Raw genomic sequence first — 27,473 nt, forward strand, 5'->3', positions numbered from 1 at the left:
GGACTGTGGGTCTGCAATCGCTTACAGGTAAGGAAAGAGATTTCCTTTCCTGAAGAGGATTAATGAATCAGGTGGGTTTTTTACAACAATCATTTTTTCATGGTCACCATAATCAGTTTCAAATTTTCATTAATTAACTGAATTTAAATTCCACGGGATCGGAACTCGTGTACCCAGAGCTTCAGCCTGGGTCTCTGGATTACTAGTCCTATGACATTACCACATTGCCACCTTCTCTCTTTAGGGTCCAGGCAGCCAGGGTGATTAAAATCAGCAATTCTCCAAAGGGCAGAATTCAAGGAAAATAAAAGCAAAATTCTGCAGATGCTGGAAATCAGAAATAAAACAAAGAGAGTTGGAAAATTCAGCAGTATTGGCAAGATCCATGAAGAGAGAAACGGAGTTAATGTTTCAAATCCAATAAAACTCTTTTTCAGAACTGAATTAGAGGAATGCAGATATCTCAGGGGGTTATGGAGCTGGAGAAGATTAAAGAGACTGGGGGGGGCGGCCATGGAGAATTTTAAATCCAAGAAGCAACAAGCTGAAGGGGCACAGCTGTTTTGCATTTATCTTGTGAATTAAAAATATGGTTCTGATGAACAGATGCTGAATGGAATAGCAAAACTGGTGCCCTTTTTCTCTCAACACCATCTCCATCTTTGACCACCTCAACCATGTCTATCTCTCCTCTCCCGTATGACCCCCAGCAACTTATATCAAATCACAAAATAGTTACAGCCCACTATTGGATTTCAAGTGGTAGAAGAATGTTGTTTACTTTTACTTCCTGAAATCTAGCCAGTCTTTTTTTGGTGTTCCACCCAGCACACTGACTGAGAACAGCAGTTCACAATCTACTTGTTTTTAACCTTTAATCCATTGTGTGATCTCACCAGCCTGCTGGATATTTCAAATTGCAGTGTTGACTTTTGAAACCTGCTAATTGCTATTGCCAGACGGCCAAGTGTTCGATTGTGAAAGCGTGGACTATTTAAAGACTCATTGTTATATGACACAAGTGGATCATACAGGATCGAAACTGCCTTAAAACATTGTCAGTTCATGAAGCTGTTGGCCAGGATTACCCTGTTAAAGGTGTACTTTATGCAGTAACTATACCACACCTGTCCGTGTTATTATTGGCTATTGTGTACTCAGTAGAAATTTGAGTGCATATGCAAACATTCCAGTCAGCATTGATAAGAGAGTTACATTACTTGTAAAGGAAGCCAAACCGGTTAAGTAACTGGAAGGTCAATTTTCAAAATGAAAAGGCTGCTGTTTCTGGCATTGGTTTTAAATCCAAATTCTATTTCTGCACAGATTCTTTTCTGAATATTTAAAGGATGTTTTTGAAAAATGGTACAGTGGTAGCATTTCTATATGCTAGACATTACTGTTAGTTGGTCTTGGTTTTTTTTGAGAGGGCACAGACTTGTGAGGTGATAATACATTGAAAGATTTTGGAAAGGGAGATCAGACATGCAGTAATAGTTGAAGAGATTGGATTGGTTGGAATGAGGATAATGAGAGGGAATGAAAATGCCTCAGATAAAGGACATGACGACATTTGCAGTAGGGGAAGGAGTTGAGAAATGGGACGAGCTATCAAAAAAATCTGTTGTACATTGTGAGATTTTATTTTAGATTGTGACACCTGCCCTCAATTCCTTTTGGGAGACCTATATTGCAATCATTTCAAATGAACAGTATTGGGCTCGTTTGTTCAGATGGATATTTAGTACCTGGACAATATCATCAGAGAATAGATGGAGTAATTTGAGTTGGCCCATTGACTCTGCACCAACTCTTCCAAAGAGCAGCTCCAGTTTGTCTCACTCCCCAGCTATTTTTCCCTATTTATTTTTCTCTTGCACGTTTCCTTTCAAAGCTACTATTGAATCTGCATCTTCCACCCTATTGGGAGCACTAGATTCCAATCACTCACTGCAAAATAATGTTTTTCTCCTCTCGCCACTGGTTCTTTTGTCAATCTCTATGAAATCTGTGCTTTGATTATCCACCCTTCTTTATCTAAATCCTTCATGACTTTAAATCTCTGGTAAAGTTCTTCTTAGCATTCTCTGCTCTGAAGAGAACAATCCTATCTTCTTCAGCCTCTCCGTGTAACTGTAAACCCTTAAACTTTAATTCCAGTAAATCATGTCTCCAACTGTCTCCAACAACTCCACATTCATCCCAAAGAGTGGTGCCCAGAATTGAACTCCAGAAACAGCCAAACTCGTGTTTAATACGGGTTTCATATAACTTTCTAGCTTTCGTCTCCTGTCTCTATTTAGCAGCTATGTGCTTTACAAAGTGCTTTGTTTATGCGTGCTACAACCTTACAGAACATAGAACAGTACAGCACACAGTACAGGCCCTTAGGCCCTCGATGTTGTGCCAAGCTATGTCCAAACCCAATATCAAGCTATCCCACTCTAGTGTATTCCATGTGCCTATCCAATAGCTGCTTGAAAGTCCCTAAAGTGTCCAACTCCACTATCACAGCAGGCAGTGCATTCCACACCTCAACCACTCTCTGAGTAAAGAACCTACATCAGACATCCCTCCTATATCTCCCAACACGAATCTTATAGTTATGCCCTCTAGTAACAGCTACATCTACCCAAGGAAATAGTCTCTGAACGTCTGCTCTATCCCCCTCATCATCTTATAAACTTCTATTAAGTCACCTCTCGTCTTTCTGCGCTCTAAAGAGAAAAGCCCCAGCTCTCTCAACCTTTCCTCATAAGACCTACCCTCCAAACCAGGCAGCATCCTGGTAAATCTCCTCTGCACTCTCTCCAATGCTTCCACATCCTTCTTATAGTGAGGTGACCAGAACTGCACACAGTATTCCAAATGTGGTCTCACCAAGGTCCGGTATAGTTGCAAGGTTTGTGTAGTAGCACTCATAATCCATCTGCTTTTACAGTCCAGTTAATGTGTCGCCTCTCCTCATTATTCTTGCTAAGATGCATCTCACCTCACATATTTTTGGTGAATTTTATCTATAGTGTACTCACCCATCGCTAGTCTACTGTCCTTTGGAAGTCTATTACTAACACCTTCTCATTTCAAAATGATTCCCCAAGTTCAAGTGTCTATATACAATAAACAGCAGAGCTCCTGAGTGAACAACCTTGGGGAGGACCCTCCAATCCAAACTAAAATCAATCATTCACAACTCACTTTTTTCGGAATCCTGATGAAAAGTTGTTGACCTATGGTGCCAGTTTAAGTTCAGTTGGTGGTCAGCTCCTGAGTCAGAGGTTTGTGGGTTCAAGTCTCTCTCCAGGATTGGAGCATGAAAATCAAGGTTTACATTCCAGTGCAGTACTGAGGGAATGCTACACTGTCAGAGGTGCTGCCTTTCAGATGAGACATTAAACATCTAAGAATATAAAAGATCCCATTGAGCTATTTAATTGTTTTGTGTGGTTTTGAGCAGGAATATTTATGTTTACTGCAATGAGGTTCCAAGTGTAATACCAGGTTGTGTCCAGCTGTGTTTGTAGCTTACTCCTAACTTCCTGGAAATCCTTTACTACAATTCTTGATGAACAGTGTAGCTAAGATTCTCTTTCCATCTTTAACATACGATCCAATTCATTTAAAATAGGACAGGAGCATTTTAAAAAAATGAAACGCAAAATTCGATGGTTTGTAGCAAAATGAGTTTGTGATGTTGAGTCACAATGTTAATGAAACATAAATGTATGATTTCATCTAGCTCCAGGCAGGTGGTCCAAATATTTACTGAAAGAAGAATGTGTTTTTTATGATGATTATGTTCTAAGTCGTGTGTTCTTAACTGATGAAACAAGCTCGACATGGGCGGGTTTCTCCGATCTCCTTTGCTCCGCTATCACTTCCAGGATGCCAAACTGACTCACTGTGACGCTGCCTGTGGGGACACCATTCCCAGACTGTTTCACTGTGACAGTGACTGCGGGGACGCCATTCCCAGACTGTTTCACTGTGACGCTGCCTGCGGGGACACCATTCCCAGACTGTTTCACTGTGACAGTGACTGCGGGGACGCCATTCCCAGACTGTTTCACTGTGACGCTGCCTGCAGGGACGCCATTCCCAGACTGTTTCACTGTGACGCTGCCTGCGGGGACACCATTCCCAGACTGTTTCACTGTGACAGTGACTGCGGGGACGCCATTCCCAGACTGTTTCACTGTGACGCTGCCTGCAGGGACGCCATTCCCAGACTGTTTCACTGTGACGCTGCCTGCAGGGACGCCATTCCCAGACTGTTTCACTGTGACGCTGCCTGCGGGGACACCATTCCCAGACTGTTTCACTGTGACAGTGACTGCGGGGACACCATTCCCAGACTGTTTCACTGTGACAGTGGCTGCAGGGACGCCATTCCCAGACTGTTTCACTGTGACAGTGACTGCGGGGACGCCATTCCCAGACTGTTTCACTGTGACAGTGACTGCGGGGACGCCATTCCCAGACTGTTTCACTGTGACAGTGACTGCGGGGACACCATTCCCAGACTGTTTCACTGTGACAGTGGCTGCAGGGACGCCATTCCCAGACTGTTTCACTGTGACAGTGACTGCGGGGACGCCATTCCCAGACTGTTTCACTGTGACAGTGACTGCGGGGACACCATTCCCAGACTGTTTCACTGTGACAGTGACTGCAGGGACGCCATTCCCAGACTGTTTCACTGTGACAGTGACTGCAGGGACGCCATTCCCAGACTGTTTCACTGTGACAGTGACTGCAGGGACGCCATTCCCAGACTGTTTCACTGTGACAGTGACTGTGGGGACACCATTCCCAGACTGTTTCACTGTGACAGTGACTGCGGGGACGCCATTCCCAGACTGTTTCACTGTGACGCTGCCTGCGGGGACACCATTCCCAGACTGTTTCACTGTGACAGTGACTGCGGGGACGCCATTCCCAGACTGTTTCACTGTGACGCTGCCTGCAGGGACGCCATTCCCAGACTGTTTCACTGTGACGCTGCCTGCGGGGACACCATTCCCAGACTGTTTCACTGTGACAGTGACTGCGGGGACGCCATTCCCAGACTGTTTCACTGTGACGCTGCCTGCAGGGACGCCATTCCCAGACTGTTTCACTGTGACGCTGCCTGCAGGGACGCCATTCCCAGACTGTTTCACTGTGACGCTGCCTGCAGGGACACCATTCCCAGACTGTTTCACTGTGACAGTGACTGCGGGGACACCATTCCCAGACTGTTTCACTGTGACAGTGGCTGCAGGGACGCCATTCCCAGACTGTTTCACTGTGACAGTGACTGCGGGGACGCCATTCCCAGACTGTTTCACTGTGACAGTGACTGCGGGGACGCCATTCCCAGACTGTTTCACTGTGACAGTGACTGCGGGGACACCATTCCCAGACTGTTTCACTGTGACAGTGGCTGCAGGGACGCCATTCCCAGACTGTTTCACTGTGACAGTGACTGCGGGGACACCATTCCCAGACTGTTTCACTGTGACAGTGACTGCGGGGACACCATTCCCAGACTGTTTCACTGTGACAGTGACTGCAGGGACGCCATTCCCAGACTGTTTCACTGTGACAGTGACTGCAGGGACGCCATTCCCAGACTGTTTCACTGTGACAGTGACTGCAGGGACGCCATTCCCAGACTGTTTCACTGTGACAGTGACTGCGGGGACGCCATTCCCAGACTGTTTCACTGTGACAGTGACTGCGGGGACACCATTCCCAGACTGTTTCACTGTGACAGTGACTGCAGGGACACCATTCCCAGACTGTTTCACTGTGACGCTGCCTGCGGGGACACCATTCCCAGACTGTTTCACTGTGACAGTGACTGCAGGGACACCATTCCCAGACTGTTTCACTGTGACGCTGCCTGCGGGGACACCATTCCCAGACTGTTTCACTGTGACAGTGACTGCGGGGACACCATTCCCAGACTGTTTCACTGTGACAGTGGCTGCAGGGACGCCATTCCCAGACTGTTTCACTGTGACAGTGACTGCGGGGACGCCATTCCCAGACTGTTTCACTGTGACAGTGACTGCGGGGACGCCATTCCCAGACTGTTTCACTGTGACAGTGACTGCGGGGACACCATTCCCAGACTGTTTCACTGTGACAGTGGCTGCAGGGACGCCATTCCCAGACTGTTTCACTGTGACAGTGACTGCGGGGACGCCATTCCCAGACTGTTTCACTGTGACAGTGACTGCGGGGACACCATTCCCAGACTGTTTCACTGTGACAGTGACTGCAGGGACGCCATTCCCAGACTGTTTCACTGTGACAGTGACTGCAGGGACGCCATTCCCAGACTGTTTCACTGTGACAGTGACTGCAGGGACGCCATTCCCAGACTGTTTCACTGTGACAGTGACTGTGGGGACACCATTCCCAGACTGTTTCACTGTGACAGTGACTGCGGGGACGCCATTCCCAGACTGTTTCACTGTGACGCTGCCTGCGGGGACACCATTCCCAGACTGTTTCACTGTGACAGTGACTGCGGGGACGCCATTCCCAGACTGTTTCACTGTGACGCTGCCTGCAGGGACGCCATTCCCAGACTGTTTCACTGTGACGCTGCCTGCGGGGACACCATTCCCAGACTGTTTCACTGTGACAGTGACTGCGGGGACACCATTCCCAGACTGTTTCACTGTGACAGTGGCTGCAGGGACGCCATTCCCAGACTGTTTCACTGTGACAGTGACTGCGGGGACGCCATTCCCAGACTGTTTCACTGTGACAGTGACTGCGGGGACGCCATTCCCAGACTGTTTCACTGTGACAGTGACTGCGGGGACACCATTCCCAGACTGTTTCACTGTGACAGTGGCTGCAGGGACGCCATTCCCAGACTGTTTCACTGTGACAGTGACTGCGGGGACACCATTCCCAGACTGTTTCACTGTGACAGTGACTGCGGGGACACCATTCCCAGACTGTTTCACTGTGACAGTGACTGCAGGGACGCCATTCCCAGACTGTTTCACTGTGACAGTGACTGCAGGGACGCCATTCCCAGACTGTTTCACTGTGACAGTGACTGCAGGGACGCCATTCCCAGACTGTTTCACTGTGACAGTGACTGCGGGGACGCCATTCCCAGACTGTTTCACTGTGACAGTGACTGCGGGGACACCATTCCCAGACTGTTTCACTGTGACAGTGACTGCAGGGACACCATTCCCAGACTGTTTCACTGTGACGCTGCCTGCGGGGACACCATTCCCAGACTGTTTCACTGTGACAGTGACTGCGGGGACACCATTCCCAGACTGTTTCACTGTGACAGTGACTGTGGGGACACCATTCCCAGACTGTTTCACTGTGACAGTGACTGTGGGGACACCATTCCCAGACTGTTTCACTGTGACAGTGACTGTGGGGACACCATTCCCAGACTGTTTCACTGTGACAGTGACTGTGGGGACACCATTCCCAGACTGTTTCACTGTGACAGTGACTGTGGGGACACCATTCCCAGACTGTTTCACTGTGACGCTGCCTGCGGGGACACCATTCCCAGACTGTTTCACTGTGACAGTGACTGCAGGGACGCCATTCCCAGACTGTTTCACTGTGACAGTGACTGCGGGGACACCATTCCCAGACTGTTTCACTGTGACGCTGCCTGCAGGGACACCATTCCCAGACTGTTTCACTGTGACAGTGACTGCGGGGACACCATTCCCAGACTGTTTCACTGTGACGCTGCCTGCAGGGACACCATTCCCAGACTGTTTCACTGTGACAGTGACTGTGGGGACACCATTCCCAGACTGTTTCACTGTGACAGTGACTGCAGGGACGCCATTCCCAGACTGTTTCACTGTGACAGTGACTGCGGGGACACCATTCCCAGACTGTTTCACTGTGACAGTGACTGCGGGGACACCATTCCCAGACTGTTTCACTGTGACAGTGACTGCAGGGACGCCATTCCCAGACTGTTTCACTGTGACAGTGACTGCAGGGACGCCATTCCCAGACTGTTTCACTGTGACGCTGCCTGCGGGGACACCATTCCCAGACTGTTTCACTGTGACGCTGCCTGCGGGGACACCATTCCCAGACTGTTTCACTGTGACAGTGACTGTGGGGACACCATTCCCAGACTGTTTCACTGTGACAGTGACTGCAGGGACGCCATTCCCAGACTGTTTCACTGTGACGCTGCCTGCAGGGACGCCATTCCCAGACTGTTTCACTGTGACAGTGACTGCAGGGACGCCATTCCCAGACTGTTTCACTGTGACAGTGACTGCGGGGACACCATTCCCAGACTGTTTCACTGTGACAGTGACTGTGGGGACACCATTCCCAGACTGTTTCACTGTGACAGTGACTGCAGGGACGCCATTCCCAGACTGTTTCACTGTGACAGTGACTGCGGGGACACCATTCCCAGACTGTTTCACTGTGACAGTGACTGCAGGGACGCCATTCCCAGACTGTTTCACTGTGACAGTGACTGTGGGGACACCATTCCCAGACTGTTTCACTGTGACAGTGACTGTGGGGACACCATTCCCAGACTGTTTCACTGTGACGCTGCCTGCGGGGACACCATTCCCAGACTGTTTCACTGTGACAGTGACTGCAGGGACGCCATTCCCAGACTGTTTCACTGTGACGCTGCCTGCGGGGACGCCATTCCCAGACTGTTTCACTGTGACAGTGACTGCGGGGACACCATTCCCAGACTGTTTCACTGTGACAGTGACTGTGGGGACACCATTCCCAGACTGTTTCACTGTGACAGTGACTGTGGGGACACCATTCCCAGACTGTTTCACTGTGACAGTGACTGTGGGGACACCATTCCCAGACTGTTTCACTGTGACAGTGACTGTGGGGACACCATTCCCAGACTGTTTCACTGTGACAGTGACTGTGGGGACACCATTCCCAGACTGTTTCACTGTGACAGTGACTGCGGGGACGCCATTCCCAGACTGTTTCACTGTGACAGTGACTGCGGGGACACCATTCCCAGACTGTTTCACTGTGACAGTGACTGCGGGGACACCATTCCCAGACTGTTTCACTGTGACAGTGACTGCGGGGACGCCATTCCCAGACTGTTTCACTGTGACAGTGACTGCGGGGACACCATTCCCAGACTGTTTCACTGTGACAGTGACTGTGGGGACACCATTCCCAGACTGTTTCACTGTGACAGTGACTGCGGGGACACCATTCCCAGACTGTTTCACTGTGACAAGGACTGTGGGGATGCCATTCCCAGACTCTGTGGTGGACCATCAGCAGCAGCAGAATTGTACATGACTAAACCTGCAACCTCATAGCCTGGCATACCCCTCACTCTCATTAGCATCAATCTGAGGAATCAGTCCAGGTTCAATGAAGAGTGCAGGAGGATATGCCAAGAGCAACACCAGGCATATTTAAAAATGAGGTGTCACCCTGTTGAAGCTACAATACAGGACTTGAGTGACAAACAGCAAAAGTAGCCAGTAATAAACAGAGCTAAGCAATTCTACAACCAACAAATCAAATTTAAGCTCTACAGTCCTGTTTCATCCTGCTGTAAATTGTGGTGACAATTAAACAACTCACTGGAGGAGGGAAGAAACTCCACAAATCTCCCCATCCGCAATGATGGAGGAGCCCAGGATGTCAATGCAAAAGATAAGGCTGAAGCATTTGCAGCAATCCTCAGCCAGATGTGCCAAATGAATAATCCATCTCGTTCTCCTCCTGTGGTCCCCAGCATCACAGCTGCCAATCTCCAGCCAATTCGATTCATTCCATATCATATCAAGAAACAGCTGAAGACACTGGATGCTGCAAAGGCAATGGGTCCTTCTCAGATACTGAACCAGTCCACGTCTAAAAGCAGCAAGACGTGGACAATATCCAGGCTTGGGCTGACAAGTGGCAAGTAACATTCACACCACACAAGTGTCATCTCCAACAAGAAAGGATCTAACCATTGCTCCTTGGCATTCAATGACATTTCCATCATTAACGCCCCTAGTATCAACATTGTGGGGATTACCACTGACCAGAAACTGAACTGGACTCAACCCGCTCAGAAAGGGCAGTAGGACTAGGGGGCACAGCCTCAAGATAAAGGGGGCGCGGTTTAGAACGGAGTTGAGGAGGAACTTCTTCACTCAAAGGGTGGTGAATCTCTGGAATTCTCTGCCCGTTGAAGTGGTGGAGGCTGCCTCGCTCAATATTTTTAAGACACAGGTTGATGGGTTTTTGATAAGCGAGGAGATTAAGGGTTATGGGGAGAGGGCGGGAATGTGGAACTGAGACACGACAGATCAGCCATGATCTTATTGAATGGTGGGGCAGGCTCGAAGGGCTAGATGGCCTACTCCTGCTCCTATTTCTTATGTTCTTATATAAATACAGTGGCTACTACAGCAGATGAAAGGCTAGGAATCCTGCGATGACTAATTCACCTTCTGACTTCTCAAAACCTGTCCAGACCAACAAGGTACAAGTCAGAACTATGATGGAATACTTTCCACTTGCCTGGATGGTTGCAGCTCCAATAACACTCAAGAGATTCTACATTATCCAGGACAAAGCAGTTTGCTTGTTTGGCATCCCATCCACAATCTTAAACATTCACTCCCTCCACCACTGATGAACAGTGATAACTGCGATAGCAATGGTAATGAAGTGGAAATAGACAACAGCTTCATGTTTCGAGGTATCTAGATCTGTCCTGGTGCCACCAAACTGACGCTATAGTTAAGAAATCTCACCTACGCCTCCGCTTTCTCAGAAAACTAAGGAAATTCCAGTACGACTCTCACCAACTTTTACAGATGCACCATAGAAAGCATTCTTTCCTGATGTATCACTGCTTAGTATGTCTCCTGCTCTGTCCAAGACCGCAAGGAACTACAAAGAGTTGTGGACACAACCCAGTGTATCACACAAACCAGCCTCCAATCCATCGATTCTGTCCACACTTCCCGCTGTCTCAGAAAAGCAGCAAGTATAATTAAGTACCCCATGCACCCCGGACATTCTCTGTTCCACCTTCTTCCATTGGGAAAAAGATATAAAAATTTGAGATCATGTACCAACTGATTCAAAAACAGCTTCTTCCCTGCTGCCATCAGACTTTTGAATGGACTTACCTCGCATTAAGTTGATCTTTCTCTACACCCCAGCTATGACTGTAACACTCCTTTCTGCACTCCTTTCTTTCTTCCTTATATAGTCTATGAATGGGATGTTTTGTCTGTGTAGTGTGCAAAAGACAGTAGTTTTCACTATATCCCAATACATGTGACGGTAATAAATCAAGTCAAATATACTTGCGCTGCAGGAACTCACCAGAGCTCCTTTGACACACCTTCCAAACTTGTGACATCGGCCATTTAGAAAGCCAAGGGCAACAGATACTTGGGAACACCACCATCTGGAGGTTCCCCTCCAAGCCACTTACCATCCTGACTTGAAAATATATCACCATTCATTCACTGTCACTAGGTCAAACTCGTGGAACTCCCTCCCTACAGTACAGGCCCTTTGGCCCTCGATGTTGTGCTGAGTTTTGTCCAAAATCAAGATCAAGCTATCCCACACCCTATCATTCTGGTTTGCTCCATGTGCCTATCCAATAACTGCTTGAAAGTTCCTAAAGTGTCCAACTCCACTGTCACAGCAGTCCGTTCCACACTCCAACCACTCTCCTCTCTGAGTAAAGAACCTACCTCAGACATCCCTCCTATATCTCCCATTATGAACCTTATAGTTATGCCCCCTAGTAACAGCTACATCCACCCGAGGAAATAGTCTCTGAATGTCCACTCTATCTATCCTCCTCATCATCTTATAAACCTCTATTAAGTCGCCTCTCATCCTCCTCCGCTCTAAAGAGAAAAGCCCCAGCTCCCTCAACCTTTCCTCATAAGACCTACCCTCCAAACCAGGCAGCATCCTGGTAAATCTCCTCTGCACTCTCTCCAATGCTTCCACATCCTTCTTATAGTGAGGTGACCAGAACTGAACACAATATTCCAAACGTGGTCTCACCAATGTCCGGTGTGAGGTGATTCATTTTGGTAGGACAAACTTGAATGCAGATTACAAGGTCAACAGCAGGGTTCTGAGGAATGTGGAGGAACAGAGAGATCTTGGGGTTCATATCCACAGATCTCTGAAGGTTGCCACTCAAGTGGATAGAGCTGTGAAGAAGGCTTATAGTGCATTAGGGTTTATTAACAGGGAGTTTAAGAGCCGTGGGGTTATGCTGCAACTATACCGGACCTTGGTGAGACCACATTTGGAATATTCTGTTCAGTTCTGGTCGCCTCATTATAAGAAGGATGTGGAAGCATTGGAGAGAGTGCAGAGGAGATTTACCAGGATGCTGCCTGGTTTGGAGGGTAGGCCTTATGAGGAAAGGTTGAGGGAGCTGGGGCTTTTCTCTTTAGAGTGGAGGAGGATGAGAGGCGACTTAATAGAGATTTATAAGATAATGAGAGGGAATGATAGAGGGGACGTGCAGAGACTATTTCCTCGGGTGGATGTAGCTGTTACTAGGGGGCATAACTATAAGGTTCATAATGGGACATATAGGAGGGATGTCTGAGGTAGATTCTTCACTCAGAGAGTGGTTGGGGTGTGGAATGGACTGCCTGCTGTGATAGTGGAGTCGGACACTTTAGGAACTTTCAAGCAGTTATTTGATAGGCACATGGAGCACACCAGAATTATAGGGAGGGGATAGCTTAATCTTGGGATTGGACATAGCTCGGCACAACATTGAGGGCTGAAGGGCCTGTACTGTGCTGTACTGTTCTATGTTCTAAATGGGAGGTCATGCATCTTGGGAGATTTAATGCAGGAGGGAAGTATAGAGTAAATGGCTGAGCCCTTAGCAGCATTAACATACAGAGGGATCTGGGCATACAGGTCCACAGTTCCTTGAAAGTGGCCACGCAAATGGATAAGGCGGTCAGAAAGAAATATGGCATGCTTGCCTTCATCAGTCAGGGCATAGTGTAAAGAAATTGGCAAGTCATATTGCAGTTCTATAGAACTTTAGTTAGGTCAAATTTGAGATATTGTGTACAGTTCTGGTTGCTACACTACCAAAAGGATGTGGAGGCTTTGGGGAGGGTACAGAAAAGGTTTACCAGGGGCTGCCTGGTCTGAAGGGTATTAGCTATGAGATGAGATTAGAGAAACTTGGTTTATTTTCATGTCAACGTCGGAGACTGAGGGGCAACCTGATAGAAGTCTACAATATAATGCTGCAACTTTATAAGACCCTTGTCAGACCCCACTTGGAGTACTGTGCGCAGTTCTGGTTGCCTCATTACAAGAAGGATGTGGAAGCTATTGAGAGGGTGCAGAGGAGATTTACAAGGATGTTGCCTGGATTGGGAGGCATGCCTTATGAAGATAGGTTGAGGGAGCTGGGACTCTTCTCCCTGGAGAGACGAAGGTCGAGAGGTGACCTGATAGAGGTTTTTAAAATGTTGAGAGGTATAGATAGGGTGGATTCTTGGAGGCTATTTCCCAGGGCTGAGATAGTCGCTATGAGGGATCACAGGTCTAAGGTGCTGGGGAGCAAGTACAGAGGAGATGTTGGGGTAAGTTTGTCACTCAGAGGGTGGTGAGTGAGTGGAATTGGCTGCCGTCGGTGGTGGTAGAGGCGAACTCGCTGGGGTCTTTTAAAAGACTTCTGGATGAGTAATTGGGATTTAATGGGATTGGGAGTTATAGATAGTTCTATGTCCTGGTAGGTATGGATATGATCGGCGCAACTTGTGGGCCGAAGGGCTTGTTTGTGCTGTAGTGTTCTATGTTCTATGTAAGATTATGACAGGCATGGATAAAATGGATAATTGGAATCTTTTTCCCAGAGTAGAAATATCAATTACTCAGGTACATAGGTTTAAAGTAAAAGGGGGAAGTTTAAAGGAGATATGAGAGGCAGGTTTTTTTACACAAAAGGTGGTAAGTGCCTGGAATGCACTGACAGAGGAGATGGTAGAAGCAGATACAATAGCAATGTTTAAGAGGCATCTTAACAGATACATGAATAAGCAGCGAATAGAGGGATATGGACCATGCAGAGGCAAAAGGTCTTTAGAAAACTGTCATGTGTTGGTGCAGGCTTGGAGGGCCAAAGGACCTGTTCCTGTGCTGTACTGTACTTTGATATGGAGATGCCAGCGTTGGACTGGGGTGGGCACGATCAGAAGTCTCACAACACCAGGTTAAAGTCCAACAGGTTTATTTGGAATCACGAGTGTTCTGAGCGCTCCAAAAACTCGTGATTCCAAATAAACCTGTTGGACTTTGCCCTGGTGTTGTGAGACTTCTTACCGCACTGTGCTTTGTTCTTTGTTTATTCTAAATGTACTTAAATCAGCAACATAAATGAGATGCAACAATATTCACAACTCTTCAAGGACAGACAGTAGGAGCAGTATTGACTTTGTGTGTGCAGAGTTTTGTGTTCTGTAACTGTCCAAATGAGCAGTTGTAGAGAGTTGTACAGCTAAAACAATAATAACTGGCAGATTGGACTTTTCTCTTGATCTTACAGCATTTCTCACGCGTAAAACTCTCTACTTGCATTTTTAAAAAAATCAGGCTAATTCAGGGCAGTTTCTGGAGTTTTTACACTGATCCAAATCTAAATACAGCTCTGGCCTTTTCAGTTAACCTCTTCCAGGATCTTCTTTTGGTTTTTGATAATAAAATCTGGCAAAAAATGTGAACTTTTTAAAAGTTTTAACCCTATCATTTAGATTAATTTAATGACCTTTAGCTTCTTATTGCTGCAAATGCTTTGAGTTCAACCACTTTATTTTAACTCTGACTTACATCTAATTTTGGCCCTTTAACCACCCGATCTGACTGTTCCAGTAACACGACACCCCTGGTGGTGCTGCATTCTTGGCCAAGTCCCGATCATTGCCATCGTCCTGTTTGTTTGTATGCACTGGTTCGAGGTCACCCTGCTGCTGTCTTTCTTCTACTATCCTAGCTTAGTTTAAATGCCAGGCTATCACTTATTTATGTTCTGCACATGCCCCTTCTTACCTGTTCATTTAGCTGACAATTATGGGAAGATTTTTTTCATCTTTATTTTCCCATGATTTTAATACATTAGCACCCATGTAACATACAAAACACATAACATGTACATAATGTACACATAACACCCATGGAGCATACACAACATATAACACATATATAAAACCCATGTAACAGAAGATGACCAGGTATTTTCTAAAAACAGTTAGATGGAGCAATCAAATAATACGTGAGGCAGGAATCAGAGGGTCAGACAGTGGTTTCCTCTGGAGGTCACTGAGATAGAGAATCAGAGATCAGAGGTTGTTAAACTCTGAAAGGTTACTGCAGTTGAGAGCAGCAAGGTCATGGAAGAATTGAACAGTAAGGGTAGAAATGTAAAATTAGAGATGTCAAAAATGGTCAACAAGGGCAGGAATGAGTTGTGCTTGATGTAGGATATCACCAGCACAACTTTGGATGATCAGAATAAAAAGGTTTCAGAGTTCCAGCTGACAGGTTTTTGGGAATCTTCTGAGGAAAGGTTGGACAGATTGGACCTGTATCCATTGGAGTTTAAAAGAATGAGAGGTGATCTCATTGAAACATAAAATTCTGAAGGGACTTGATAGGGTGGATGCTGACAGAATGTTTCCCCTTTTGGGAGATACTAGAACTCAGGGACACAGTTTAAAAATAAAGTATCTCCCATTTAAGATGAAGATGAGGAGAAATTATTTCTCTCAGGATGTGAGCCTTTGGAACTCTTTCCCAGAGAGAGGTGGAGGCAGGGTCAGTGAATATTTTTAAGGTAGAGATACAGAGAGATTCTTGACTGATTACGGAGTCAGAGGTTATTGGGGAGCAGGCAGGAATGTGGAGTTGAAGCCACAATCAGATCAACCATGATCTCAATTAATGATGGAGCGGGTTTGAAGGGCCAAATAGCCTACTCCTGCTCTTATTTTGTGTCTTCCTAACTTTGTATTTGATGGAAATTATTTCCATAAGCCAAAGACATTCTAATTGTGCTTGATAACTAATCGATCTGAAAACATTTACTGCACCCAGTTTTAGGTTGGTGTAATAATTCAGGAAGCTTGACTGGAAAGGAACATGGTTTATTATAGAATGCAAAGTAAAACCCTCATGGGACTACTGTTCAGCAGGCTCAGTCCTGGTCCTGCCTTATAAAAGGCTCAGGTAATGAGTTCCGGTTGGGCAGGCCAATGTCTACTGTGAGAGGAAGTCACACTCTAAGATTTCCAAAGGGAGATCAATTAGTGATTCCCCATGGTCATATGGGGGTTATCACAGCACCCCCCTCCCCCCCGAGTCCAAGGGTTCCCCCTCGCTGCCATGACAATGGGGCTTTTTCTGTTTTTTTTTTCCATGGTCCAGTACTTGTAGGGTTGTAGGGTCTGGTTTGGGGGGGGGGGGGGGGGGGGGGGGGGGGGAGGTGGCGTGTAACGGGTTAGTGAACCTCTCTTCTATGAAGAATGTGAAAAAGCCACAACAGGGGGCTGGTCTTTGGTGGCGACGTCTGCCTTTCCGCTGCTTCTGTCTCTGTATGTGAGCCAGAATCTTCAGTGTCCTGAGAGCTGGCTTTTGAGGTTTCAGTGGGCAGAATGTCCCATCCACAGGCTGGTGTGAAGGATGCCGACGCTGGCACATCCATAGAACCCTTTGCCTCAGGAGAGTTGCCTGGGATGGATTGATCGATTTGTTTTTGAAAATCTTCTCCCTGGTTTGTACCTTACCCGACACCAGTCCTACTTTTTTCGAGAGTAACTCCCAGAATCTGCAGAGAGCCACTGCTGAAGACCCTCATGTGGACGGTATCTCTCAGTTTGGAGATCCTCATGTGGACGGTATCTCTCAGTTTGGAGATCCTCATGTGGACGGTATCTCTCAGTTTGGAGATCCTCATGTGGACGGTATCTCTCAGTTTGGAGATCCTCATGTGGACGGTATCTCTCAGTTTGGAGACTCAATCTGGTCTCTGGGCGGCATGGTCCCTTTTTTGGGCTTCTTGTTTTAATTCAAAGTTTCTGGCCAAATTTTGGAATGTCAGGCTAAGCCTGGTCAGAGAGCACTGGCCCATTCATAGCTCGGCTAGAGTTATTCCCGTCGTCATACACAGTATAGTCCTAAAAAGGAAACGTGCAAGCTTTGTTTCCAAGGAACCATGGTTTGTTTCTTCATGCCACTTTTGAATGTCTGGACCATCCGCTCAGTCAGGCCGTTTCAGGACGAGTGGTAGGGTGTTGTGCGAATGTGCCTTACTCTGCTTGTACACATGAAGGTCTGAATCTCCCCACCGATAAATGGGACCCCGTTGTCTCCTATGAGAATCTCGGGTATGTCATGCATTCTGAGGGATTGATAAAGTTTCTAAATGGTAGTGTACAGGTAGTAGAGGCCATTCAGTGCACATCATTCCATTCTGAATGGCGTCAATAAGGATTAAAAACATGGAGCCCATAAACTGCCTTGCGCAGTCTTCATGAACCCACACTTAATGTCTCCCCGGCCATTCCCAACAGTACAACAAGGCTGCTGGTCAGGCCTTCTGCTCTTCCTGGCAAGTTTTGTCCCATTTTCCCAGGTTTTCACTATCATTATGTATGCTAGGCATTTTCATCTTAGAAATTTCTGGGTGGCCAGTGTGCAATTCTTGAAGTATTGCTTACTGGCTTGAATGTGGTACAGTCACCCAGGCTTCAAACAAGATGATGCCATCTTTTACACTCAACTCCTGATATTTAAAGAGATAAGGTTTCAAATTCTCCTTAAAATGCCCTTGTGGTCTATCAGTTAGGCTAACATGGCATAGTTTTGCCAACATAGGGTCCTGTTTGGTGGATACTGGCAGAGTGCCCATGAAGTTCAACGTCATGATGACCTCTTCCATCTTTGGAGGAAAACGTAGGCTGGTGGGTAGTAGCAGGTGGTTCAAAGCATCCACAATGACTATATGTCTGTCTGGATGATTTTTTAAGGTATATTCACAGGCATTTAATAGCAGTGCCCCAGTTTTCTATCCAGGTTGATGAGATGGCAAAAATTACCTTGTTTTCTTTGACGAGGCCAAACTGAGGATTGTGATTGGTTACTGTGGTGAAATGCCAACCATAGATCTACAGGTGCAAATTTGTCACTGCGAACACCATGGCCAAACGTTCTTTTCTGATCTGAGCACACTTCCTCTCTGCATCCACCAGGTTCGTGAAGAAGATGCAACTGGATGTTCTGTCCTATCATCCTAATGGTGCAATAAAGCAGGGGGGAGGAACACAGGCTACAATGAGTGGTTTCAGGGGGTCATAAAGGGCTAGTATATTTGTTGACAGCAATTGTTGTTTGATGTTTGCAAAGGTTCTCTCTTGTGGCATTTGCCACAACCATTTCTGATTTCTTTAACTGTCTGTGGCTGGGGGTCAGCAGAGTCGCCAAGTTTGGCACAAATTTCCCACTGCAATTTATGAGGCTTACAAAAGACTTCAACTGCATTGTGTTCCTTGGAGTCAGAGCCATTTCTATGGCCTTCACCTTCTCTTTGACAGGGTGCATCCAATCCTTGTCGACTCTATACCCATGGTACGTTACCTTGTTAGCCCAGAACGCACATTTTTGCCCTTTTAATCAGACGTCAGCATCAGAAAAAGGCCGTAAGATCTCCTCCAAACTCTCCAAATGTTCCTATGCAATAGCCCGAGATTAAATCATCATCCAGATAGACTGTCATTCTGAGCATCTCTTGAAGGATGTTCTCCATCAGCCTGTGAAAAGTGGTGCAAGCTGAAAACACTCCAAAGGGCAAGCGAGTTTACTCACCCAGTCCATGTGAGTATTTATGGTGACATATTTCCTGGATGATGCCTCAAGCTGTGGTTGGAGGTAGGTATAGCTCATGTCTAATTTGGAAAATTTGTGACTATTAGGGGGAATTGGAGTGTCTGTTGCCTGTGTATAACTGTGGTTATAATGGTAACGGCTCCCCACTATATGTGGCCAATCTAGCCTTGGTGTCCAGCATGTTTAAAGGCAAGATGCCCAACTGAAGTTATCTAAAGGTTTGCTTCGCAATAATAGATACAGCTGCCCCTGTATCGACCTCCATGTCTAGTGGGTAGCCATTTACCTGGAGTTTAATCTGGATTGGAGACACTTTGGGTGCAGCGATGCAATATTGCTGCATTCTGGAGTTGATTTATTTGCAAAGCCCTGTCCTGAGGTAGTTTTGCCCTTCGGCCTGGGCGGTCTGCGTTTTGCCTGTTTCGGCAGCCTTGTTTAGGGTGAACCTTATGACTGGGTCCAGCACGGATGTGAATCATAGAATCATAGAACCCTACAGTGCAGAAAGAGGCCCTTCGGCCCATCGAGTCTGCACCAAACACAACCCCACCCAGGCCCTATCCCCATATCCCTACATATTATACCCACTAATCCCTAACCTACATATCCCTGGACACTAATGGGCAATTTTTTTAGCATAGCCAATCAACCTAACCTGCACATCTTTGGACTGTGGGAGGAAACCGGAGTACCCGGAGGAACCCCACGCAGACACGAGGAGAATGTACAAACTCCACACAGACAGTGACCTGGGCCGGAAATCGAACCCAGGACCCTGGAGCTGTGAAGCAGCAGTGCTAAACACTGTGCTACCGTGCCGCCCACTGTGCTACCATGCTTTCTCCTCACTGTAATGTGGAAGAATCTGGAATTTTGCTGCCTTCTCATCCAATTGCCCTTCCTTGGAAACAGATGGGAGATATGAACGTTATCTCCTGGGGTCTTGGTTCTGCAGTATGGAGGTTGTCCAAGGCTGAGGGACCATCTAGAGACCTCTGAAGCTCCTGGGCCCCTTCGTCTGTGTTTTTCTGGGTAAGAGCCAGTTCTATGGCTTTCTTGAGGTGCAGAGTTGGTTCAGTTAGTAACTTCTTTTGGCTCACAATATTAATAATTCCACATACTAAGTGATCCCTTAACATTTCTGTTTGTGCTGGCCTGTGCTCACAGTATTCCCCCAATGTCCACAGTCTCATCAAGAATTCAGTGACTGATTCCCCAGGGAGACTTGTTGCTATGTCAAACCTTAAGCATTGCAATATAACAGACAGCTTAAGGACACAGTGGCCTGATACCATCTCTACCTATTTGTCGAAAGACTTTCAATCCGGGGTTGCTGGGTAGGTTAAATTTTTTATGATGTTGAAAGTTGGGGCCCCACCAGCCACCAGGGCCCCAAAAGATGACTTTTTGCCAGTCACCCCCTTCTATTCCATTTGTCATGAAGAAATATTTCATTCTTTCAGCAGCTTGGGGCCAATCCTCCACACCTGCATCATAAGGTTCCAATTTTCCAAACAGCAACATTTTCAATATCTCCCCGTCACTGTCTTACCGAGTTCATTGAAAGGCAAGGCTGTCCGAAACTTTTCTTGTTGCTCATCGCCAATGTAATGAGTCAGGAAGCCTGACTGGAAAGGAACATAGTTTATTACAGAATGCAAAGTAAAACTATTATTATGGTTCAGCAGGCCCCGTCCTGGGCCTGCCTTATATAGACTCAGGTAATGAGTTCTATCTGGGCAGGCCACTGCCTGTTACCAGGAGAACTCATACTCAACGAGCTGCACAGAGAGATCAATCAGTGGACCTGGTGGGGGTTAGCACAGTAAATACAGAGAGGTTTTAGCAAATGAGAGAGGCTGGGATTGTTCTCCATAGTGGAGAGAACGTTAAGGGGACATTTGATAAACATGTTCAAACTAATGAGGCATTTTGAAAGAAAGGAAATAAACTATCTCTACAGACCTGGCAGAGGCACATTGAGCCCTAACGCCTTTCTCTGTTTCTGCAAGATTCCATGCAAGGTTAGAGCAGCCGGCATGCAAATAAAAAGCAATAGGGCAAACTTAAACATTGGTGATTAAATGGGTTTGCTGAAGAAATTCTAGTTCAAATACTGTAGAAACAAGAAGACAGCAAATAACTGAAAATTACTGAAAGCAAATTTAGAACAAAATACATTGGGGGCAGTTCTCCCATCCCGCTGTGCTGTTTTTGTCGCACAGTGGGCGAGGAGACTCGACTGGAGGCCGTTTCACAAGCTCCCAGTTGGGCGCTACGGCCTCCACACGGTTCCACAGCTGAATATCCGGCACTGTCAGCTCCACGCCAGGAATCAGTGCAGAGCTGTATAGTCTATTCAAATCCTCATGTAAATGTAATTTAGATCTCATTAACGGGCCTGGGACTGAACAGTCTGAACCTGCTCCAACCAGGAATGGTTCACTCCAAAAGGGTTTACTATAGCTCCCCACTTGGGGGAACTGGTGGCCCAACCTTGCTGGAGTGAACGGAGGGCAGTTGGGGCTCACCATGGGGTCAGATGCCAGGGGTGGTGCCCCCAGGCATTGCCACCTTAACAATGACAGCTTGGGCCCTCTGGCACTGCCCAAGGGGCAAAGTGCAATGCCTAGGGATGGACATTGATGGGGCCTGATGGGACGGGGCCTCTGGAGCGATTGGTGGGGGTGAGGAAGCCCAAATTCTGCATTTGGGCTGAGTGACAGATGAAGGGAAGCAAGGCTGGAACTGAACCTAGGTCCCTGGTGCTGTGAGCCAGCAGTACTAACCACTGCGCCACCCCAGGTCCCAGATGCTGTAAGCTAGCAGTGCTAACCACTGTGCCACCGTGCCACCCCAGGTCACTGGCACTGTGAGCTAGCAGTGCTAACCACTGTGCCACTGTGCTGGCCCAGGTCCCTGGTGCTGTGAGCTAGCAGTGCTAACCACTGTGTCACCGTGCCACAATGAAACATTTTTATTTCAGGTGGAAAAGGAGATGTTCCTGTGGTGCAGATGACAAGGCTAAAGAATAAACAGAATATTTTGTATCTGTCTTCAACAATGAGGGTGCTGCCAATGTAACAGTGAAGGATCAGGGTAAAGCAATTGAAATGAAATAGAATAAATACAAAGTCATTTAAACAGCTGGTAGTTTTGAAAGGAGAAACTTTATCTGGTTCAGATGGGCTGGATTTTAGGTTATTGAGGGAAGTAAGGTTTGAAACTCTGGAGGCTCTAACCACAACCTTCCCATCCTCCTGAGATACGAACAAGAATGAGAGTAGGCCAAGACAGAAACATTTTAAACAGGAAGTAATTTCATTATAACACTCTTTATCATCTGTTGTGAATGCAAATGCTTCCAGGTCACTTCAAATCAGTGGAATTATAAGACTTCAAGTGACTAGAAATATGAGTTTTCCCTTTGTTTATCTTTTATTATTGTTATCGGGATTGTGGAGCAGCACATAGCATTCAGTGCAGTTAGTGCATGTAGTGCAGGAGATTTCCTCCCTAACAACAGAACATGACCCTGCTGGAATATGTACATGTGAAGGGAATCAAACGTTTGGCAGTGTATCACAAACTATTTCCCAACGTGATCCAATTTTAACTCACCACCACCTTCTCAAGGACAATTCAAGATGGGCAAAAGCTGCTGGCCTTGTCAATGGTGCCCACATCCCATGAAAGAATATAGTTAAAAAACTCCTGAAAATTGGCATGACTCTAAACACTAAGCAGCATAGTAACATCCAATATGTAATTAAAGTCCACACAGTCTACACTGAGTAAATCCAAAAATGAGCATTTTAAAGTACTTTGTAAAAATGTTCTTATTTTATGTACTCATGTAGGTTTCACCAAGCTCTCCATGTTTCCCAGCGACAGAAAACTTAGTGAAGTCCTTCATCCCTTCCTTGGCCCTCCACAGATATATTTAATCAGCTTCTCTCCTTCTTCCCCACCACCACCCCCCCCAACACACACACACACACGCGCACGCGCGCACACAGACACAAACATGCGCACACACACTCACACGTGTGCACACACGCACGGGCGCACACACATGCACGCACACACACATGCACGTATGCACACACATGTAAGCACGTGCACACACACATGCACGTGCACACACACACGCAAGCATGTATGCACGCACACGCAATCACATGCATGGGCACATGCAAGCACGTGCGCGCGCACACACATGGGCACACACATATGGGCACATATACACACGCATGCACACACACGCACGCACACATGCAAGCACGCACACGCATGCGCACACACACGTGCACATACACAAAAGTGCACATGTGCACACACACAAGCACACACGTGCGCACATGCAAGCACATGTGCGCACACACATAAGGCACGCATGCAGACACACGTAAGCACGTGTGCGTGCACACACATGCGCATGCACGCACACGGGCACACAGATACGGGCGCACACACACACACACGCACCACGCGCACACACACACACGCGCACACACGCACGCACACACACATGCACTACAAGATTATGAGAGGCATGGAGAGAGTACATTGTCAGAAGCTTTTTCCCAGGGTGGAAGTGTCAATTACTAGGGGGCAAAGGTTTAAGGTGCAAGGGGCAAGGTTTAAAGGAAATGTACGAGGCAGATTTTTTTACACAGAGAATAGTGGGCTCCTGGAACTCGCTACCAGGGGAAGTAATGGGAGCAGATACGATAATGACTGGACAAATACATGAATAGGATGGGAATAGAGGGATATGGTCCCCGGAAGGGTAGGGGGTTTTAGTTAAGTTGGGCAGAATGGTGGGTGCAGGCTTGGAGGGGCTGACGGGTCTGTTCCTGTGCTGGAATTTTCTATTGTTCTTTGATTAAACAATGGGGGCAGTGCAGGGAATATGGACACGGATCTTGCAAAAAGTCTTTGATGAAGTAAGATATATTTGCAAAATTAAAGTTCATGAGTGAATATAAAATTAGCAAAGGGGCAGGAAATTGAGGATGACAGTGAACGGCTGAGGGTGACAGTGAGAGCCTGAGGGTGACAGTGAGAACCTGAGGGTGACAGTGAGTAGTTCAGGGTGACAGTGAGAAACTGAGGGTGACAGTGAGCGGCTGAGGGTGACAGTGAGAGCCTGAGGGTGACAGTGAGTAGTTCAGGGTGACAGTGAGAAACTGAGGGTGACGGTGAACGGCTGAGGGTGACGGTGAGCGGCTGAGGGTGACAGTGAGAGCCTGAGGGTGACAGTGAGAGCCTGAGGGTGACAGTGAGTAGTTCAGGGTGACAGTGAGAAACTGAGGGTGACAGTGAGAGCCTGAGGGTGACAGTGAGAGCCTGAGGGTGACAGTGAGTAGTTCAGGGTGACAGTGAGAAACTGAGGGTGACAGTGAGCGGCTGAGGGTGACAGTGAGAGCCTGAGGGTGACAGTGAGTAGTTCAGGGTGACAGTGAGAAACTGAGGGTGACGGTGAACGGCTGAGGGTGACAGTGAGCGGCTGAGGGTGACAGTGAGTAGTTCAGGGTGACAGTGAGCAGCTGAGGGTGACAGTGAAGAGCCTGAGGGTGACAGTGAAGAGCCTGAGGGTGACAGTGAACGGCTGAGGGTGACAGTGAGAAGCTGAGGGTGACAGTGAGCAGCTGAGGGTGACAGTGAGAAGCTGAAGCAATTGTAGTTTTCAAAAGAGATTTGGATAAATCTCTGAATTATAAATATTTCCTGGGCTGTGGGGAACGGCAGGGGAAGAGGGTTCACTTCTTTGAAAGAGTCAATGTTGAGAGCTTCCTCCTGTCTTTTATCCTATTATTCTTAGTAAAAGTTGAGAAATCTGGCTGAAATGACATTTTTTAAGTCTGCAATCACTAGATTTTTGTTCAGAGTTTCAGTAGGTACTTAGAAGTTGGAATAGGCCTTTCAGCCTTTCTGAGTCTGCTCCACCTTTCCATTACGATTTGGTTGATCTGGGTGCGGCCTCAACCCCACTTTCCTACCTGCCCTCTAATCTTTGACCCCCAACGGTATATTGGAATATCAATCTATTTTAAAGTTTATTTGTTAGTCACAAGTAACACTGTAATGAAGTTACTATGAAATTTCCCTAGTCACCAGTCTGGTGCCTGTTCAGGTCAATGCAGCGAACCAGTACACCTTTCAGACTGTGAGAGGAAACTGGAGCACCCAGAGGAAATCCACGGGGAGAACATGCACACTCCGCACAGACAGTGACCCAAGCCAGGAATCGAACCCGTGTCCCTGGCATGGTGAAGCAGCAGTGCTAAATACCGTGCCACCAGATCTTATGAGGTTTAATGCTAATTTTGTGATTCAGATGGCCACCAATCGACCAAAACAAATAACTCTTAAAATGCTCAACTTAAATTATTCAAAAATAAACCACAATAGCTGGAGAAAAGTAACAATACAGGAATTGGTGAAATGTAACTTTTCTGATAACTTGCTGTCTAGACATGGGAGGGACGCTGACAAGACTGGATTTATTGCTCATTCCAATGTTCAACTCATGCTAGAATGAACTTCAATCAGCAATAACACACACCTCATGAAGAGTGAAACCAAGAAAGAAAATGCTGGAAAAACTCAGCAGGTCTGGCAGCATCTGTCAGCAGAGAAAAGAGCTGATGTTTTGAGTCCAGATGACCCTTTGTCAAAGCTAATAACAGAGTTATCTCATGAAGAGTGTTGACCATATGGAGGGCAAAAGTATGGTGGAGTTGAATAATACCGGATGAGAAACATTTTCTCCTCCTTGACTTTTCACACATTTCCCAGCTGTGGAGGAAATGTCTATAAACAATTCAGAACCACCCCAAACAATTTGTGAAGATTTTTTCAAGTGCTGATGTGAAGATTAAAGCTGTGAGATGAGGAATGGCTCATTCAGTGTGTTTTCTTTACCAGGGCTAACTAGTTGTTCTCTAACAGTCTAACATCAATCCAATGAAGCATATCCTAAAGTCCAAACTGTGAATCAGCGCAATTTCCCGACTCCTGCTCCCAAATATCTGCCAATTGGATTAGGATCACCCACTGGTCAAGACAAGAAAAACTCTAAGAAACATTTAATGGGTCCATCATCCACACAGCTCAACAATATCTTCAGGGTTTTCCTATGTCCAAAAGATGTTTTCTCTCTTTCAGGAATTGATTATTTGTCCACACAATGATGTGGAGATGCTGGCATTGGACTGGGGTAAACAATAATAAGTCTCACAACACCAGGTTAAAGTCCAGCAACTCACCGGATGAGGGAGAAGCGCTCCGAAAGCTAGTGGTTTTTGCTACCAAATAAACCTTGGACTTTAACCTGGTGCTTTGAAACTTCTTACTGTGGTCACAGAATGCCGGGGCAGGCCGTTCGGGCCGTCCTGTCGGTGCTAGCTTTCTGAAGCACACTTACCTGGTTTCCAAAGACGGCGATGGAGCAGGCGGTGGAGACTTCGTGTGCCCCGAACCACACGGAGGCGATCCGGGACGGCATTCCCAGGATGAAGACCTGGGCGATCCCACACACCGCCTGGCCGAAGAAGGTGACGGCGAAGAGATCTGGCCGGACGCTGGCGATTTTGATCCAGGCACCGCAGCAGTTGAGGCCGCAGCCGCAGAGCGCAATAACCCGGAGGCCTTTCTTATCCAGGAGCCAGGTAACCGGGAAAATGATGGGAATGTAGGCAACAAAATAGATCATGGAGAGCCAGTCTATTGTGAAGGAAGCGACATTATAATACTTCATAATAATGTTATTGATGATCCCATACTGAATCCACTGGAAAGCATTGCACAGAGAGTAGGAACTGAACAGAAAGACAATTATCCATCTTCTCTTGTAGAGTTTGGTGTTGAGATTCGGCTTCTGGTTGTTGCAGTTCTTCATATCGTCCAGGTAGCCGGAGACGGGAGGGCTCCTATCCTTCTCAAACTTCAACATAATCAACAGGGAGTGGCCGGAGCGAAGCTCCTAGTACTCTCAATCCTCACCTTCTCTCCTTCAAACACCCCCAAGTACTAACACTTCACCTCGACTGCAATACTGGGCGAGGCAGGAGAGCAGTGAGCGGCGGCAGTGTCTCAGACTGGGCTGTGTGTGTAGCCTGATATATCCTCAGTCCCTCTCTCCAAAACCCTCCCCAATCTGCCTACTATACAGGCTCCTCCCGCTCCGCCTCCTGACACTGCCCCTTCTGGGATACACTAGATGCCAAAGCCCAGATCAAACACCTCAAAGACATCACATTGCAACAAGAGAACAGTACCTCCGCCCTCAAGTCAATCAGACAAAAAATTCGGTGAATAACTCCCTCTGACATGACAAACACAGAGGTTTGTATCTATCAGAGGTATACGTGGCAAATAGGGCTGGACAAAAATGTCAACTTGTAACCTGAAGGGTTAATTTAGGATATTGCCTTCCAAAGCTTTCAGAGGTGCGGTGTTTGTGTTTGTGCAGTCGCTTCTTTGCTGAGGAAAACGGCGGTAAATTAGGAAACAGTTTGTGTGGGGAAGGAAAAACAACATGAACTGAGTCAGAGACAAGT

General features: G+C 46.9%; 1 protein-coding gene across 2 annotated transcripts in view; it reads right to left on the reverse strand.

Annotated features, from left to right (window-relative positions):
• The window catches only part of flvcr2a (FLVCR choline and putative heme transporter 2a), a 118,505-nt gene extending 91,412 nt beyond the window's left edge, over positions 1 to 27,093 (reverse strand). Inside the window, exon 1 of one of the 2 annotated variants that reach the window (XM_080202124.1) lies at positions 26,339 to 27,093. In XM_080202124.1, the coding sequence (XP_080058250.1) occupies positions 26,339 to 26,866 (528 nt within the window). In that variant the 5' untranslated portion in view covers positions 26,867 to 27,093. The remainder of the gene's footprint in view (positions 1 to 26,338) is intronic. The other variant, XM_080202123.1, reaches the window with a different exon arrangement.
• Positions 27,094 to 27,473: the final 380 nt, after the last annotated feature.

Source organism: Carcharhinus amblyrhynchos, chromosome 14 (genome assembly GCF_965287045.1).
Source record: "Carcharhinus amblyrhynchos chromosome 14, sCarAmb.v2.hapA, whole genome shotgun sequence".
NCBI classification, from domain to species: Eukaryota; Metazoa; Chordata; class Chondrichthyes; order Carcharhiniformes; family Carcharhinidae; genus Carcharhinus; species Carcharhinus amblyrhynchos.